Source organism: Bombus huntii, chromosome 1 (genome assembly GCF_024542735.1).
Source record: "Bombus huntii isolate Logan2020A chromosome 1, iyBomHunt1.1, whole genome shotgun sequence".
Taxonomy (NCBI): Eukaryota; Metazoa; Arthropoda; class Insecta; order Hymenoptera; family Apidae; genus Bombus; species Bombus huntii.
Genome location: NC_066238.1, coordinates 9921136 through 9938938, shown reverse-complemented (window position 1 = coordinate 9938938; position 17803 = coordinate 9921136). Strand labels below are relative to the sequence as shown.

Below are 17803 nucleotides of genomic sequence, written 5' to 3'. Positions count from 1 at the left end.
ACCATTGAAATGGAATTACCAGAAAAAAATTCATTTGATGTCATCAGGCGAGCTCTCATAAATGTGTAACGTAGGGAAGGTTAATTAGTAAGCAGTACTTTGAATGCATTAAGCCGGTAAGAGAAGAGGTCTCCGTTTCGAACGAAGTGCAGCTTTCATTGCCGTAAGTCAGGCTCTAACACCGATTAAGTCGGTTAAATCAGGTCCGTTAAAGTGGATTAAAATGTTGTCCTTGGAGAGTGACGCTTATGAGTAATAATTCCTTTATTCGACTGTAATTGCGAACCAGAGATTTACTTTATACTCGAAGGTTGCGTTACGTGTACTTTGGAATGGTCTGACTGTTCGACGATCATTAAAAATAATCTTTCATTGGGAACAAAAAGATAAAAGAAGTGTGACTGAAGACTCGATTTGAATAAATTTCAGTCGTGACATTTTGCCCGTCTGAAATATCACGATAAAAACGACGGATGAATAACCGTTTGAATTTAAATCAACTAGCGATCGACGAGTTGAAACGACGAATGATGTAAGTGTCACAACAAATAGTCTACTTTTTCAAACGAAAAGTTGTGTTCGTATTAGTTTTGGAATTTATATAAATTCGAAGTAAAACTTTGAAGAAGTAGAAAATTCTCCTCTAGGAAATAATATATCTTCGTAGCATTTAATAAGAAATAATGTCGTAACTTGCGAGTGAACCATCTGTAATTCGAAGTTCGTACTGTAAAAACGACCAGAATGGAAGCACTGCGGTCGGAAAATTAATTAACGTATTAATCGAGTAATTGGCCTGAGTCTAGGGTTCGCGGTAGATCTACGGAAAGCTTTCTTTTATAGGGTTAATTAATTCGCCAAGAGCTTCGAACAAAATGTCTTTCCATTGGATTGTCGGGGCGTTGTTTCAAAAATGATGGTCGTGCGACCGCGTAAATGGAAAAACCGACGAGTCTTCTCGAGAGAGGCCGCGTGGCTTCTCGAATACATACTTGCAAGGTTGACAACTCGGAACTGGCACTGGTAATTATGTATGTTTTTTCCTGCTTTCGCTGTCGAACTCCTCCATTCGAGGAATTCTTGTTCTTTAATTCCTAGTTGGTTAAGTTAACTCTTTAACGAACTGAATACCGCCAGGTATTTGTTTCTTTTGATTGCAAAGATGGGATGCGATTAATTATTTAATTAACTGGGACGAAGAAGCACGAGCGTAAAAGGATGTGAGATTTAAGAAAGAAAAGAACGTGTCGATATTGTTTACGTGTTTATTACAAGAGAACGAAACGTTTTTTTGGTCCGAAAATTAGGGGTGAGTTTTACGAAAAGATGCGTCTCTCTTACATATTTTTGTTTCTATGCGCTTTGATTATTACGGTTACAATCTTTCAATGTCGAGCAATCACGCGTGTGCGCCGTGTTGCTGTGTCGTTGAATGTTAAACAGCTTCGGAAGCGTATCGAATTTTAATCATTTCCTTCGCTCTTTCTTTCCTCCGTTAAGAAAATTTTGCTTTAGTTTTACTACTGAAAACTCCTAAATTGAATCTCGGCTCAATATAACTGGACGAAGATAAATGTCGGCAATTGTTCAAATTCGAACGATATTCAAAATGATTCGAAAGTTTGCTATGATTGATCAACGCATCCAATGCTCGTATATGTTCGGTACAATAGTGTGCCATCTCGTTTCATACGAATAAATTAACTATATACACGTATACGGTATTTGGTTCGTGTCGGCTTAACAATCATGCTTAAATAGAATCCAAGTGTCACGATCAGTCGACCATTTCAACAAACTACGAAGGATACATCGATCTTGGGTTTGAAATTCTCGCTATACGATCTTTCATTGGCGATCGTTCGTCTCGATCTACCAACCAAGAATTGTTTAATTCGTTAAGTTCGTCGGTGCGAAGGCTCGATAGGTAAAAGAAGATTTAATTGCTTTGATTAGGAATGTAAATGGTCGACTGTTCCGATAGCGCACCAAAAGATCCAGAGTTATCACGGGAAGGGTCTCCCTTTCGTTTCATCCGCGATTACGCCGAACTCTTTCGTTTCCTGATCGACGCCGGTCGATCGGTCCTCAGCGATCGTATCTTATTTTAGTAATATACGTTATTCCCGGAACGCTATGCTAGAGCTATTTCTTTAATTAATTAAGGCGAGCAGCGTGGTCGGTTTAAACGTTTTCTTCGTTTCGACGATTCTCGCTTACGACTCTTCGTCCATGCCAACTTTGTTACGCGCGATACACCACGGCAGACGCAATAAAAACGCAATGTTTGCTCGCGTTTTCTGGCCGTTCTTTCGAAGGAACGTTAATTTGCCATCGTATAATTTTCCTTGTCCCCCATTCTCCATGGAATCAACAAACATCGTCTAAACGTTTCTTTGTCAAACGAGTGTTAAAAGTGGAACGAACAATTCCTTCTACTCGATATATTATAACGACCGCGTCGTTCGAGAGAATCGTGTTCGTTGGCGAGGATCGTCCTTCGAATTCCAGACCCATCGTTTCGAATTCAGTTTCGGGAGGATCTCCGAGAGATATCACTGAATGGAACACGTCTTTCTGGCGTCGGAGGTACGCAGGGTTATCCTCGATCCCGGCGCGTTGTTCTCATTCCCGGCTGCAAGGGAGCACGTTTTCGTTCTCATGATCATTAGATCCGTTCTGATGCTTGGCCGACGCACATTGGGCGCCACGACGCCGCAGGCGTCGCTCAGCCGTCGCTTTATACTCAGGGTGGCTTTATGCCTTGGCTGAAAACAAATTGTCGCTCTTTCAAAAGCTTTTGAAGAAGGTCCACTCGACGACACGCTCTTCGCAGAGGAAACGTAATCGTTTTGACAATTTAACGCGTTTGCCCCGAGTTATAACTCGCCCTGATGCGAGTTTTCACCCTCCCCTTTCCGCGACTTTGCCAATTGTTCAGTTACTACGTTCGAATTCCAGCGTTATTTACGATTCCATGAATACCGCGTCGTCTATCGTTCTCTATCGTTTTATACAATTCCCGCCGCGGAAATTTTCTAAGCGTTTCCCCTCTTCGATGTTTTGAATCGTCGAGTCGATCACCGTGAAACGAGCAAATTTTAGCTTCGTCGTTATTCAACCTTTGGCGCTCGGTTAAATTTCCATCGTTGGAGAGTGTCTGTGAGAATTATTCCACAACACTTTGAGCGTCGAGCTCGCGCACTCGTTTATCGTTTTGACCGATAGCAAGAAATATCGAATGGAAATTTCGAGAGAGCACAAGGTCGCAGAATAATTAGCAAATGTTTACCTGTGACGGTGGTAACATGGTAGGAGAACCGAAAGTGAGTGGGACCTTTCTGTGATGATTCGGTGCCATTTCCAGCGGCAAGCCGGCCACTATGAACAGTTGATAGAAAAGCTCCTCCACGTGGTAGTTTCTCTTTGCGGATGCCTCCACGAAAACACAGCAATCGTCTTGACTGTTGCAGTACTCCTCGGCCTCTTCAATCGTAACTGTTCTGTGGAACGGGCGCAACGCGTTTTTAATTTCGTTTCCACGGTTAGTTAAATATTTGAAACTGTCTTGATTGTGAATACATAAACAAGGGTACTCGAAACGGAAAAAAAACATGTAAAATATTGCTGGAGAAAATGGTCGAGTAGCGGGTGATACTTTAAATTAAAAGCGTGGAAACAGGTCAGAATATTTTAACGCGTGATCTATAGATTCGAAGTGGTAGACGCTTTAATGTTTTCTGTTAATGAAACTCTAGTCTACAAAACTAACAATGACGAATGCCCTCAAAAGCCGTGTTCGACAAAGAGTATAATTTTATTTACGTAGCAAATGGTAGTTTCACGTGATCGTTAATTGTACTTTAATTAACGCGTGCGTTGCACGTACTTTGTTTCCTTATCACATTTATTTCCGACGATGACCATAGGAACCTTCAAATTGAAGTGACTTTTGCTCCTGCTCTTGGTCGCGCTTTGGGTCGCGCTCACTTTAGTTTCCAGGATCGATTCACGCAGTCTGATGGCCTCCTCGAAGGATTCTCGACAGTCCAAACTGAACACCACCACGAACAGGTCTCCTGCGTTAGAAACGTGTTCGATGAGCATAAGAATCTACACGTTAGCCGAAGAAAACGTTGAAAAGAATCGTCGACGATTAGCGATAAGAAAGAAAAAAGATTTATCGTTTAAACAGAGTCACAGGAATAACTGTACGCTATCGGTGATTGCATAAATCTTGCTAACGACCATATTTAGGTTCTCGTGTGAAAAATCATCGTTACCTCTGCGACGAAGCTGAGGAGTGAACAAAAATTAGAATTTTAAAGCGGCGCGATTCCGAGGAAAGCGGCACAAAATTTTTGTCAAGTATCGTTTATCTGTTCATGCTCTTCGTTCGCATGCAAATTATTCAGAGTCTTGTTAAAGCTGCAGCCTAGGTTCAGTTCCTACATCGCTGCCTCGAGTGCTGTACGTTGCCCTATCGGGGTGGATGCTATAAATTTTACAGAGTAAGACGATGAGTTAACTTTTTGTCAAACTTTTTACTCAAGTTCTTCGACAAAGCGAAACTGACCGTATCAGACAATGTTCAATTGTTAATGCTACGTACGTCGAGAAAAGAAGGGAGATTTAAATGGTCGCGCGAATGTGCGTAATTGATTTCATGTAAATGTTTGCATATTCATTGTGCATAACTATAAACAGTAGTTAACATGTTCGAAATTTATGAATATTTATTTCAGCCTGTTTATTTTTATCATACCGAACACAGCTCGCGTACATACACGTATATATTCGTATGGTCTCTCGTTTCGCGATCGAGTTTTAACGAGTTTCCCTTCCGCTTAAAACCCTTGTGGAACAAAAGAACCGGCGCGGCGCGGCATCGCGTTGGCAAATCGATCGACTCGTTTGTCAATGGGCCAGGAAAGAGTTTCTGATTCCAGGTTTTTTCGAGTCCGTTGATCGAAAGTTTCCAAGAAGGTTTCTGGAGGTTTTTCGAGGTTGTGACCTCGGCAACAGTGGCATTAAAATGACAAAAACACCCCAGACCTCGCTCTACTTTTTTGCATCACGATGCAACTACTTTCCCCAGCGTTTTTCCAAGCGAACATGCCATCGCGTCTCTTCCAGTGATTTAAACGTACAACGTCCGTCCAGGCGAAAATTTGTAAACTCGTTATTTCGTGTTTCGCAAAAAGAGGTGGTAAAAGCGTGAGTTTGAACAGTGTGTATATCGAAGCACCAGTAGGATAATATCGAACCACGCGAATACGTAATACTGAACATTCCGTTTCTCCTGACTTTCATTCGTAGAAAATTCGAGGGTCGAAGTTTCCACTAGTGACGGATAACTTTCTGTTTTATTAGGCGATCTGAAAAGTTCGTGTCGCTTCTAACGCGCTGAGTCAATTACGTTTTTCTTCGAACTTTGCCTCGTATGTTTCGCACGTTTCTTTCATGCAAGTTGATAAAAATGTCACAGCACGAGAACGTCCACAATTTTCGAATCGAAGGAGAATCGAGAGATTCTATAAAAAATTTTTTCGTATCTCTGTAACGTTCGCTGTGAAGAAAAATCTTGCAATACGCGGAAACCATTCAGAGACATGGCGATGAATTTTTTTAATAAGAAGAATACAAAAGTTTACAAAAGCGATATGAAAGGACGAGAAGAGTTTGTAAATGGAGGTGGATATTGTGTTCCGTTGTAAGAAAAGATACGGACTTGACGTTATAAAGTATCTAATATTTTATGAACTCTTTAGCAACGTATCGCCTTGTTTATGTTACGATGGAGCAGATGGCCATTTTCCTGCGTTATCTTACGGAAGTTTCTATTATTCGCGGCTAAACACAGCCAGTACGCAACGTTGATTATCGACCACAAATGACGGTAAAAATGAGCCGCGGAAGTGACGTTTAGAAGCTTTTATTTCAGTAGAACTCTCGGCCAGAAATTTGTTGGCCATGAAATCCTGAAATATCCTTCGGCTTTCAAGTACATTTCTCTCTTACGCGTTTTCACGACCACGCAATAGCCAAAGAACGGGCGAAGCCTCGCCCCTGAATTTCATTTCACGTTCCGGATGTTCTTTCCTCGGATGTCAGCTGCCTTGTTCAGCTCTCCTCTTTCGGAAGCGTGGCCCACGGAAAAAATTAACACGTCTAGACGAAAAAGAGGTAGTTACGAACGCGACCCGAATACGTAACGTCGGATTTCCTGGATAAATCTGTTATTCCGTCTCGTCTGAGGCAGACGTTGCTACAGCTACTTTTTGCTTCTGTTTTCTTAGAATCCGACTAATCGGTTTTCTTCAGCAAAAAAATGTTGGTCTTTTCTAACGACCACACGACGCGGTAATGATGGACAAACTATTCTGGGAAATATGATTTAAAAGACGGGATCTGTAATTTTATTACAACGCAAAGAGAGATCCTATTCTATCTTTTTATCTGCAACAAGTGTCCCCTTTTATATCTCTGTCGTGGAGAGGTGTTTGTAGATAGATATTCAATCGATTCGAGCGTCCGTAGTTATAATTTCTTTAAAAAGCACGAGCATCTGCGTATCGTAAATTGATTGACGAAGTATCTGAATAAAATGAACCTAATCTTCTACTCTATATCTTCATCCTTTCTTCGTTCCTTCAATGATTTACCATTTTACTCGTCAACGTATGACAGAACGAACTTATTCTTATTCCTCCATTTCAAAGAGACAATTTTCCATCGAAACTACTAGACGTGGATTACTCCTGAAGTAATACGACACGATACAATAATAACAAATACAATACGACAAAATAATACAATAATCCGGTAACTTGGTCTTCGAGTAACATCGCATCTAGTCAACGATTCATTTTGGTCACCGGTGTTGCAACATTAACTACAGGGACCAAACAACCGCGTCACTGGCGTTGCAACATTAACTACAGGGACCAAACAACCGCGACAGGAAGTTACATCCGTTCTGTACGTGACCGTATTTTCGTCTAAAATAACGTTACCGACGGCCGGATTCGCTAACTTTATGAAAGCTGGATACGAACAGAGGATGAACGTATTTAGCGAATCTTCCTTTGCGAGCCTGGCGCAAATTAATTTTGAAATAATTACGGGAACTATTGCCGCTCTGCATTTGCAACCCTTGTCTTCTTCCATTTTCCTTTCACTCGTAGCTATCGTATTCGCGGATAGGCGAAAGCGAATCTCTTATTTTTATGGTAACACCTATCAAGCTTTTCAACTTTCGCCAAGCGTGTACACCATTGCTGGAGCAGGCTGGTCGAGCGAAATCGACGTTAAGCCAATGTTGCGCCCGAATTTACTCGGCGTAGCGATGGTCGTCAATTGAATATCGACGTGGTAGCGTGACGAATGCGAATGGTCGCGAAAGTGATTGCGTCGATATACGATTTCAATGGACCACCGGTTGCGCCGAGAAGGAAATCGTTATCGTTGTCGAATATGACCTCTCCTGTAGGTTGCTCGAAAGTTGGTCGTGGTGTCGCGCCCCTACGACGTGATGCTGTGTACAGATTCCTGGCGAACGATAAGCGCCCTCGAGAACTCTTCGAGCTGGCCGTTACAGACGTCTTCTTCTCTTATCTCTTTGCAAATAGCTGCGGAGCTGGCCGGGATGATTTACTGCTCGATACTTTCGCTCGAGTTTCCAATTTCGTGTCGATAGATTCTTTCTAAGGACTAAAAAAAGAACAAAGAGGAAAGAAAAGAAAAAGAAAGAATCACACAGAGAGAGAGAGAGAGAGAGAGAGAGAACTCTCTCAGGATGAAATAAGAACTCGATTGGAGGAGAAAAGAGTAAAGTGCGAGATGTTGTTTGTCTGACGTCAACAATTTCTTTCGCCAAATTTCACACGGCGATCGACTCTCGACAGACTGAGTGTATCTGGCACCAACGATTCGTAGTGTAATTTATTTACGACATAAAGGTAGTCGAACGACAGAGGGTGGGGTCGAAAGAAATCCGTTTAACGAAACGTCGCGCTCTCCGGTTAATTAAAATGAAATTTTATCGCGTTTAATTACAACAAAGACGGACAATTATGATCGACTAAGGACAGGATGGAGCCTGAAGTAGCCTGACAGTACCAAGTGAAACAGTTAACCGTGACAAACAATGATTCTCATCGAGGGATTTCGTTACACCTGAAGTCTACCCTATTCTTTTCTCTTCACCCTGGTCGTTCGCCTCGTCGACGAAAACGGATTCCTTTACTCGTTTTCGCCGTATCGAACTTTCTCCACGTCGGAACGCTCGGTTTGCTCGTGCGAGGAGCACTGTCGCCATTGTTTTCTTCCAGTGAAATATATGTCAGCCATTATGTCGGAAAGACCGCGTCCCGAATCAAAAGGAATTTTCCCCTTTGCTCGTGTCCTGCTGATGTTTAGTTCTTCATCGCTCTTGAATTCGGGTCTCAGTGCCCGCCTTAGAGCCCGTTTCGTGCTTGCAACTGCGTTAGACGCGTTCCATTTTATACGAGCAATTTCTTGCTCGTGACACCTCTTGTTCCATTGAATTTCTTCAAATTCTTGAATTTACGAGCATTTGTTCTTTGACAATGGAGGACCGTTATTATTCCCTGTCGTTTCGATTGTCCAACTATTTTAACTTTAGATTTATTTATCGAACTTTCGACTTCCAAGGAATTTAGCTGGATCAGTGGTGTGTTTAATTTATGGTAAGGTACTACATCGATGAATCAAAGGACTCTGGCTTTAGATACTTGGCTGGGAACACGGTAGAACGTTCGAGGGCTTCCGGCTGAAGCTTATCGAATAAGGTAGGACTGAGTCGAGGATTTCCAGTGTTAGATTATTGAAACACGTAGCGCTATGTTAAGAGCTCTCAATTTCACTTTATACTGGAATGCAACGCTACGTCAAAGACCTGGCTCTATTTCGCTCAAAGATGCAGTACTACGCTATTCTCGGTTTTCTCTGATTCTAACGTAAGTCTGGGATAGTTAAAAATTTTTGCACGCAATACATATGTACGAAAATGAATCATCCCCAAAATCTAAATAACGTAATTTACATGCGTATTGTTATAAATCACGGAACGTTAGATCCGTGATCTGATATTGACCGTCTACGGTTTCCAATCGTAGGTTCAAAGCCGACTTTAACAACGGCTTTCGTGCAGCGTAATCTTGATGCTGGCCTGTGTAAGGGACTCGACCAACTTAATAACTACCTCCTTTTTTCTCCTATTTTGCATAGCCAGCGCGCTCGTGCGTCGCTCCGCAAATATTCGCATCGCGGCCATCTCTTGTACGAAAGCCTGCGAGGCACGTAGCGCTCGTATAACTGGTGGAGATCAAATTTTTCAGTGGAAAACTGGAAGCTCCGATACAAAGCATTCGCTCGTTCGTTCAGACAGAATATTTGACAACAGTACACCAATTGCTTTTATCCTGGAATTTACTTCCGTGTTTCAAGTTGCCTTTTCTTTTATTTTTTTAAGTTGTTTTTCCTCTTTATCGCAAAAAGGTCTTCAAGACAAGGTCCACAGGTTTTATTTACTTGCACGACGTGCGTTTTGTTTTATCACCTTTGACACGTCGACGCGGCGTGGCGAAGAAATTTGGTTTACAGCGCCTCTCTTCCTGTTTTCCGGTTTGTTGGTTTTCGTTCAGCTAGTTCATAACTCGATATCTTTCCCCTCATCCGATAAAACCGCTGCTCTTCTCCCTCGTCATCCTCAGAGTCGCTATATTTTTACGTTTCTTTTCATTTAGTATTTTCTCTTATCCTCTGCCTTCCAGAATCAGCATTTCCATTTTTACACCACCAGCTCGATTCCTCCGCATCGCATCCTGCCTTATCGTTCATTCCCCCTATACTTTTTGCGCTTGTGGCAAAATGTCCCGTACGGTTTACGAAAGAGCCAAATTTTCCGCACGACTTTCGTCGCGATTCTATCTATGAAACCTTCTACTGAAATTGACTTCCTCACGTTATTACCATGCTAGTTCCATGGTCGACGACATTCCCTTATCGTATTGCTCCTTTATGTAAAGTATTGGTCACGTATATAATGCGTTACCCATGGCCTCAATAAAAGTTCATAAGTAATTCCATAAATACCATGGTATAATTTATTTAGAAATAAATAATACCAAACAGATAATAGGAAAAAATGGTACTTGCTGGTAGTCGTGAATTATTATAATACCATCCTATGTAAGAAATATAAAAACATCAGCTATCTAACTTCATTTTCTTTCAATCTTCAGGTAATATTCGGTTCGAGAACGTAAGAGACTATTTTATGTACAGAAAGGATATTCTCAATAGTAGTAAACAGATTCTAAATCGAAGTCTATAGAATATATAGAGTCACTTGATCGATGCTGTTGTGCTATAGTCTAGGTCCTGTAGCACAGGTATTTGGCACGACACATTTTTGTGTTATACATACGACGATATTTTTACGAAATTCTATAAGCACTAATACATGACGTATACTTTATAACAAATCCTAAATGCATCTGCACAAATGACTGCACTTTTAATGTATATAAAATTCCGTAAACATTTATGGGCCACATATTTTCATTCCAATTGTTTCAGAAATGTTCGGAAATGGACTGCAAATGTGGAATTCATGGCCGTTATAATCTGCTACGCGGTCGTTAAAATTTATGTATCGTGCCATTTTCCGTTCATAATAGTTCTTTATGTATTGTCGTCGCCTTAGTTGTAAATGCACGTCGAATTTATTAAACGAAATTAGCTCATAATTTATTAATTGATCGATTCTATCGTGTAGCCTTCAGGAGATCCATTAAATATGATTTAATCCTTCGACAAAGTCTTTTTTACCCAACATCTTTATTTCTGTAAAATATTCGAGCAATTAAACACGTTGAATTCCGCTTGCTAAGGATTATAAGGAACCCTATTTACGTATATTGTCATTCGCAGTCCCCGTTGCTTGATAAACTCTATTGTCACGAAAAATTGCGTGACTGCTAACTAAATATTGGTTTTCCGGAATATTTTGGGTAACTCAGTTTTCTCGAATTTTAATTTTCCGACGTTCTTTCGCGGGAAAATGGGTTACGATGCATTAATGCGATATCCATGGAAAAATAGTGGAGCTCAGGGACTCGCTTCGAAATTCAAATCCCAATCTACTTGGCCGTACGGAAAGCGTTACAGTTCAACCTGTTAGCAAGATTTTCGCCAAGACCTTCCGATTTTTGTGGATATTTTCCGTGCGCGGAAACCTTCGGCGAATTTTTCAAAGAAGAAAACGATTTGCAGACGAGAAATAAGTTTTATTCGTACGAGGATCGGATGACGAATCATGTATATAATCATCGGCGAGACTGTTGCAACGTTATTTGTTGCATGTCCACACACGCTGTACTTTGTAATTAGTTGCGTGCATGATAATTACGCTGGAGTAAATTATTCGGTGCCTTGGGCGATATTTTACGAAGAGATAAACAGGTTACCGTTACGTTTTCATTAATCATATCAAACGAGTGTGGTTAAAAGGGTAAATATCGCGGAATTCGTCGATTTAGAAACGTAGAATTTAGCCACGAGATCGTGGCAGGTACTCGACCCTATTTTATAATTGTATTTCTCTTTATCTTGTTTTATTTGCATAAAAATCTAAGTTCCTGAAATTAAATTCAAATTTTTCCCTAGAATAGGCGGAAGTCTGTCATAAAGATGTTATAGGAATAAGGTCACGTAGGTTATTTGAGGTCATGTTAAAAATATTTTGTCGGATGTCATTTAAAGCTATATCGAAGTCCGAAAGATCACTTTAGGTCGTATCAAAGCCTGAGAAAGGTCATTTAAGGCCCAATCAAAGTGAGGAAGGTCCTTTCAGGTTGCATCAAAGTTTTAGAAAGGTCATTTTATACCATGTCGACTTTGTTGGAGCTCTGACAAAATTGTGCCGTGATCTGACAAGCATCATCGACGATCCTACGAACATAGTTCGAACCGTATTTCTTTCGATCGTAAAGGAAATCCACGAACAAATCGAAATACATCGTTCGGTTGATTTAGCGAGCGAAAGTAGCGAGTATTTTGCAGGCTTACCGGAATGGCTTACGTAAATTCGATAATTTCTAGAGCGGATGTTATCGGACGTTCACATGGTGGCCGTACGATGCAAACACGTGACGCGTGCGTGCGGTTTAAAACCGAATGTGATCAATACGCGTACGCACATCTCTAGGTCCGTGTGTACGCTCGTCACGTGCATCATACGTGATGCAGATACATTTTTTTTTTTTTTGCGAGATCGTAATTGCAGATTTATCGAATCATTCGTATGGGTGCCGCGACCATTTTACATCCACAGGATTTCTCGATAACTACGGGTCTGGTTGGTTTCCTCCGACTTGCAGCGAAATTCCGTCAAACCTCGTGCGTGCGTGTCTATTCGGGTCAGAAGTCGCGTGCACGAGGGAACGTCGGATAGCAACGCGAATAGCATGCTAATTAAAAATTAATTAGAACAGGGAAAGAAGGAACGAAGGGAGTGTGCACAGAGCGTTATTAGTTTCGCCTCTGCGATATTTCATGGCAATCGTGACACAATGTATATCACTCTTGTCAGTCCACGTTTCCCTTTTCGTCCTAGTATGGCATATTTCTCGCAAGGCCGCAGCCCCGTGTAAATATCGATTCGGCCAGTTTTACAAAATTGTGGAGGACATCGGTAGAAGCACAGCGCGCATCAACGATCTCGCGTGTGTACTCGAAAACGTCAAGCGGATGTTGCCATGGGGTTTTCGCGCTAGAATAAGCCGAAATCTGTTCGGGTTATATGCGATGATGTGCCGTTCTTTGCGGCTGGCTGTTTATAAGCTACCGATATTTCGGGATTCGATCAAGCGTACATTGAAACTTTGCCGGAACTTCACGTAGTTGCGAACCTGTGCTGGAAGAAACGATACTCAACAAGTTGTCGAGATAACTGCTCCCAGGAAGCGGCTGTATCTAAGATCTACACCTACGGCGATACACATACAAGATTCACGACTATCCTTCAATATTGATTCGCTTGAAGATCAACGAAACATGATCGACCAGCTACGAATAGATGGAAGCTTTATCAGAATTTTCACCGGCTGTTTTTCAATTAATATAACGTTGTTGCTACTTGTTCGTTAGCGTTTAAATACGCTGCGCGAATATCATAATTGATATCGCGGTACGATGAATTATTATCATATCTCACATTGTCAGATATATAACTCGATTTATAACGGTTCCTACCATTAAATCTTCCTTATTTACAACGTAACACAGATAGATCCTTATTATTCTACCAAGATAAAGGAAGTAAGACGTGCGTGTATAATTCAATTTCAAAATGAACGGGCTTGAGTTAGAATTATGTTTCAATCTTATGGAAAGATAATACAGTCATCTCAAAACGCTACGTTAAAATTTCGGCCGTTGCAAAGATATAGAAAATGTTGTTCGAAGCGTAGTTACGTAGCGTGGCTAACGTAGATTAATTTTCCAGGTTTCGCTTGGCAACTTCTCGTCATTCTTCCTCGTTATCTGTCACTCATTTTCCCTAAAATCACCCCTCGCCCTTTCTTTAGTCCCTCGAGAATTGGTCTGCTCTGTCAAGCTGTTCGTAAGCTTGTCGCTGATAAATCGAACGCAATCTTGCAAGTGAAGACCATACGCCACTAACGGTCATCCTTCGGTTCGATCGTAAACCTCACCCTCTCTGGCGGTGAAAGCCGTTTGCTTGCATTTGACGGTTATTGTCACGCGGTTATCATCGCTGTTTCGCATTAATCTGTCTCTATAGACGACAGTGTAACTGCAGGCATTTCAACGGCATGTTTGGAAACGTTCGTCGTCGACTGGTAAAATATTTACTTTTCCTTTTATACCTGGTTACACGCGTCGCCACGATTAAAGTCCGACCGTACGTGTACTCTCAAAGTTCTATCTATTTAATTAGGCAAATGTGAATATATGTATTCCTGGAAAATGATCGAGTCGTCTTTTCTTCGTTCACTTTCGTGGTCGTAGGTTGATCGACTCACCTGTTAGGAAGGATAATCGACGCATCGCGGGAAACGGATGGTTGCCGCTCGTGTCCAGAAGATCGAGCTGATGAACCTCGCCTTTAATCCTGTACAGCTTTCGATGGAAATCCTCGATCGTTGGTGTGTAACTCTCTTCGAACTTGTTGGACAAAAATCTGCAATGAAAATCACTCCGTATTATGCTTTGCTTACCGTGGATTCTGACCAACCGTCATTTTGACGAATATGTTTATTTTGCAGTCAAATATATGTATATTGATTTTCACGAGTGTATGTGTTTTAGTCTTCAAATATTTCATTTGTCAGAACGACGGTTTGTCAAAACATACATCCGCTGTAATCATTGCGTTACGCGAGGTTTTACATAACAACTTTTCTAATGACCCATAAAGTCGGTAAATGTACAAAAAATCTATTTACATATTTCTAACAAATTTCATTTCCAATTGAATATTTTCTCTCGGACGCTGTTACATCGCTTTTCACAGCAGCGACAGCAACATGGATTATATTCGAACGGAATTAAATCGTTTGTCCTATTAGCGGCGAGAGCGAGCGCAAAGCGGAGGCTGGCTTTGCTGTTCGATCACGCGGAACATTTCGAATTCGTTTTCACGATTTTCCCTCATCAAGTCTTGTATCGTAGTTCGATGTTTTCCGCGTCGTTTATCGTAAAAATTGCACTCTGATGCAATAATGATTTCATCGGAAGAATTATAAAACGTAATAATTGCAATATTAATTCCGTTATGCACGTTTGCTCGATGCTCGATTTAAAATTAATAATCAGCGGTGTAACTCGAATGCCTTGAATGTTAAACGCGTTACGAAAATAACAGACGACGAACGGTTGATGGAATGATTAGAAATTGGGCGCGAAACTGCAGCTGCGAGGCCATTAAACAACTAGCGTGGAAACGCGTGGAAACTAGAGACAATACGTGCCGCATTATTATCCATTAAGGTTATTCTTGTCGGATTGGGAACTCGATTCGAGTTGAATATGGAGGCATATGGAGCATATAGAAGTCGTTGTTTAGAAACGAATTTCGCTATTATCTGTGAAAGACGTTAACGAGCACATTACAACGCCGCGGTTCAACGTGCGTTGAAAGTACCATGGAATATTTCCGATTTAAACCGAAGAAATTCTAGACGAAATTCAATCACATAGAAGCTGTCACGGTCTAGTAAATCAGTGACACGTTTTCTGTCAGTGTCCACTTTCTCGCCGCGGGTTAAAAATATCGCCCTGTTAAAAGCTTTCTGGTTTTGGGGCGAAAGCGAGCCGATACGCTTAGATTTCGCTCATGGCAGCCTTGTATCGTCGTCCAACCGATCGGTGCTGTTGCGGTAAAGTGTCAAATATTGTACTTTTTGTGGTGAATATCGATCGTAGATGTTTGTTTCTGCAGTTTTGAAACAGCTTTGTAGATTTATGGCCGTAAGTAAATTACTCGACAGTCTGCTGTAGCCACATTTTCATTTCTAGTAGGACATTTTCAACGAAGGAGTGGTTCCCAACGGTACCTCGTAGAGTGACCATCGTGTTTTAATTTATTTGATGTTAAAATATTTGCCACAGGCTCCAAGCATTTTAATATTTTAAAGCCATAAGACAAACTGTGCGATACTCTCATAAACCTAAAAGAACCTTTAATATGAATTAAGTTTTTAATTCTTCATCGTACAACGCTTGAGTCTAGAAACGCGACCGATAAATTAAGACGAGACTTGACAGAACCGGGCATCGGATTTATGCATATTCTCGTTCTCCATGTCGAGTTTCCATCCAGGTGATACTTTTTAAGCTGAAAGCGATACACGTTTGCTGTCGCTGATGAAAGGTACAAGGCCGTGGTATTCAACGATGGAATTGGCCATCTTTGGATCGCGACACGGAAACTACACGTAAGCTTTGCGTTGTAAAAGATCATTTCCAGCGTCGTATAAATCGTCTTCCCATTACAGAAGTAAAAACGGAAAATATTTGTATTTTTCGCCACGTTGTCTGCGAAATAAAAGCTCCTATTCGTACGACAGCCAATTTTAACAATTCTCCGACCCAGTTTTAGCAATTCTTGAAAAAGAGATTCGCGGTAAGACGAACGCTTCTACTAACGTATTTATGCTTTTGCTTAGCAATTTAACGCAAAGAGAATAAGGTTGTAAAAATTCAAATTCCTCATGAAAAAATATTCTTGTAGTAGACGACTGACTTCCAGTTCTCCCTACCACTCCGTTCTCAAGCATCGCATTTTCTACCAAGGGGAAACATTTTCATACATTCATAAGCAACAAAGCTGCTTCCATCTGAATGCTTCACTCCCACGTGGTTACATTGTCTCTGAAGGGTTAATATAAGTCAGCATGGAACAGCATCTCTCTCCATGTTCAAGAGAGAGAGAGGAGAGAGAGAGAGAGAGAGAGAGAGAGAGAGAGAGAGAGAGAGAACTAGAATCGTTTCTGCTTTGTAGTGGGTGAAAAGAAATAAAAGAACCGAACACTTTATCCGGAATCTATGATTATAGCGGCGAAAAGGAAAGGGTAAGAGTTACCGTGCTACAATGGCAGTTTTGCCAACCCTCGCGCTACCGAGCATAACCAAACGGTAGCAATTGCGCGGGGGTGGTTTGCAGGCATCCTCCTGCGAGGACGTAGACGCTGGACTAGGGCTGACTGGGATCGGAAGGATGCCATCCTCCGAGCCTGAGGGCCCCTCCAATTCGGGGCCCGCCTGTGCTCCCCTTCGACCTCGATTGATTCGTTGCTCAGCCTCCTCTGGTGCACTTCCGCTTCTGCACAGCCTCTGCGCGCAGCACACGAATCGGCCGCACGCCTCCAGCTGAAATAAAATGTTCTAAGTGAGTAAATATGTTGGAAGACCCTGTAACGTAGCGCGTGAAAGGACGAGGAATATAATAGCGCGTGGTAGAATATTCGAAGAGATTCTGTTGAAGGTGATTCTTCGAATCTCCGCCCATCGAATTAGGATCACGTATGATTTTCAATATCTGTTAGAATTTTTATTGAACGTTTACGTGTTGAATATTCCAATTGAACCGAGATGGTTTTATAAAGAAAAATGGATTACCATAGCGGCGTTATTTTTATTGCGATCAGCGATGTTTCGAGAATGGCATTCCGCGCCTTGCTTTTTATCGTTTGCACAACATTCCACGGGGTTTGCCTTGCGTGCCACGGCAAAGGCCATTCAACAGGGAGGAGTACTGAAAAAGCGATTTTCAAACAGAAAATGAAGTAAAGCATGAAACTGTATAGTCGGCGCGTTTGATCTCGCCTCGCTAACCGAAAAATCCAAATTCGTTTATCGAGCGGTCATGCAATGCGGAACTCGATTTGTTTTTACCTTGTATTGTTTAAACATTTATGTAGATGTATTTAAATTCACAATATTTGTTTAACTTATTTTTAGTAGGTTGTATACAGAGAGAAGAAGGATCGATATTTGCATTAAATTCGAGCGAATACTCTTCTTGCGTTAAAACACACGTGTCGAGAAGTAAACACGTTTTAGTAGGTTCGCAAACATTCCACCGTTAAATCAATGATTTTTCAAATACCACATTCAAATATCACACCCCCTCCGTTATGTGAAATTTCTCCACGCACGGTAAAAATATCGCTGGATATGAATATTTAATTCGAACGTTCATTATTTCTACGTAAAATTCATTGGAATATTGAGAATATGAAGATAATATGAG

At 41.3% G+C, this 17803-nt stretch overlaps 1 protein-coding gene across 1 annotated transcript; it reads right to left on the bottom strand.

Annotated features, from left to right (window-relative positions):
* Positions 1-1247: 1247 nt before the first annotated feature.
* LOC126868647 (dexamethasone-induced Ras-related protein 1) lies at positions 1248-17463 on the bottom strand. The gene is made up of 6 exons (XM_050624369.1): positions 17446-17463; positions 16634-16920; positions 14073-14230; positions 3890-4079; positions 3293-3503; positions 1248-2768 (listed from the first exon to the last, which is right to left on the bottom strand). The coding sequence occupies exons 1-6, from the start codon at positions 17461-17463 to the stop codon at positions 2556-2558; spliced, it is 1077 nt and encodes a 358-aa protein (XP_050480326.1). The 3' UTR covers positions 1248-2555.
* Between the last annotated feature and the right edge of the window lie 340 nt (positions 17464-17803).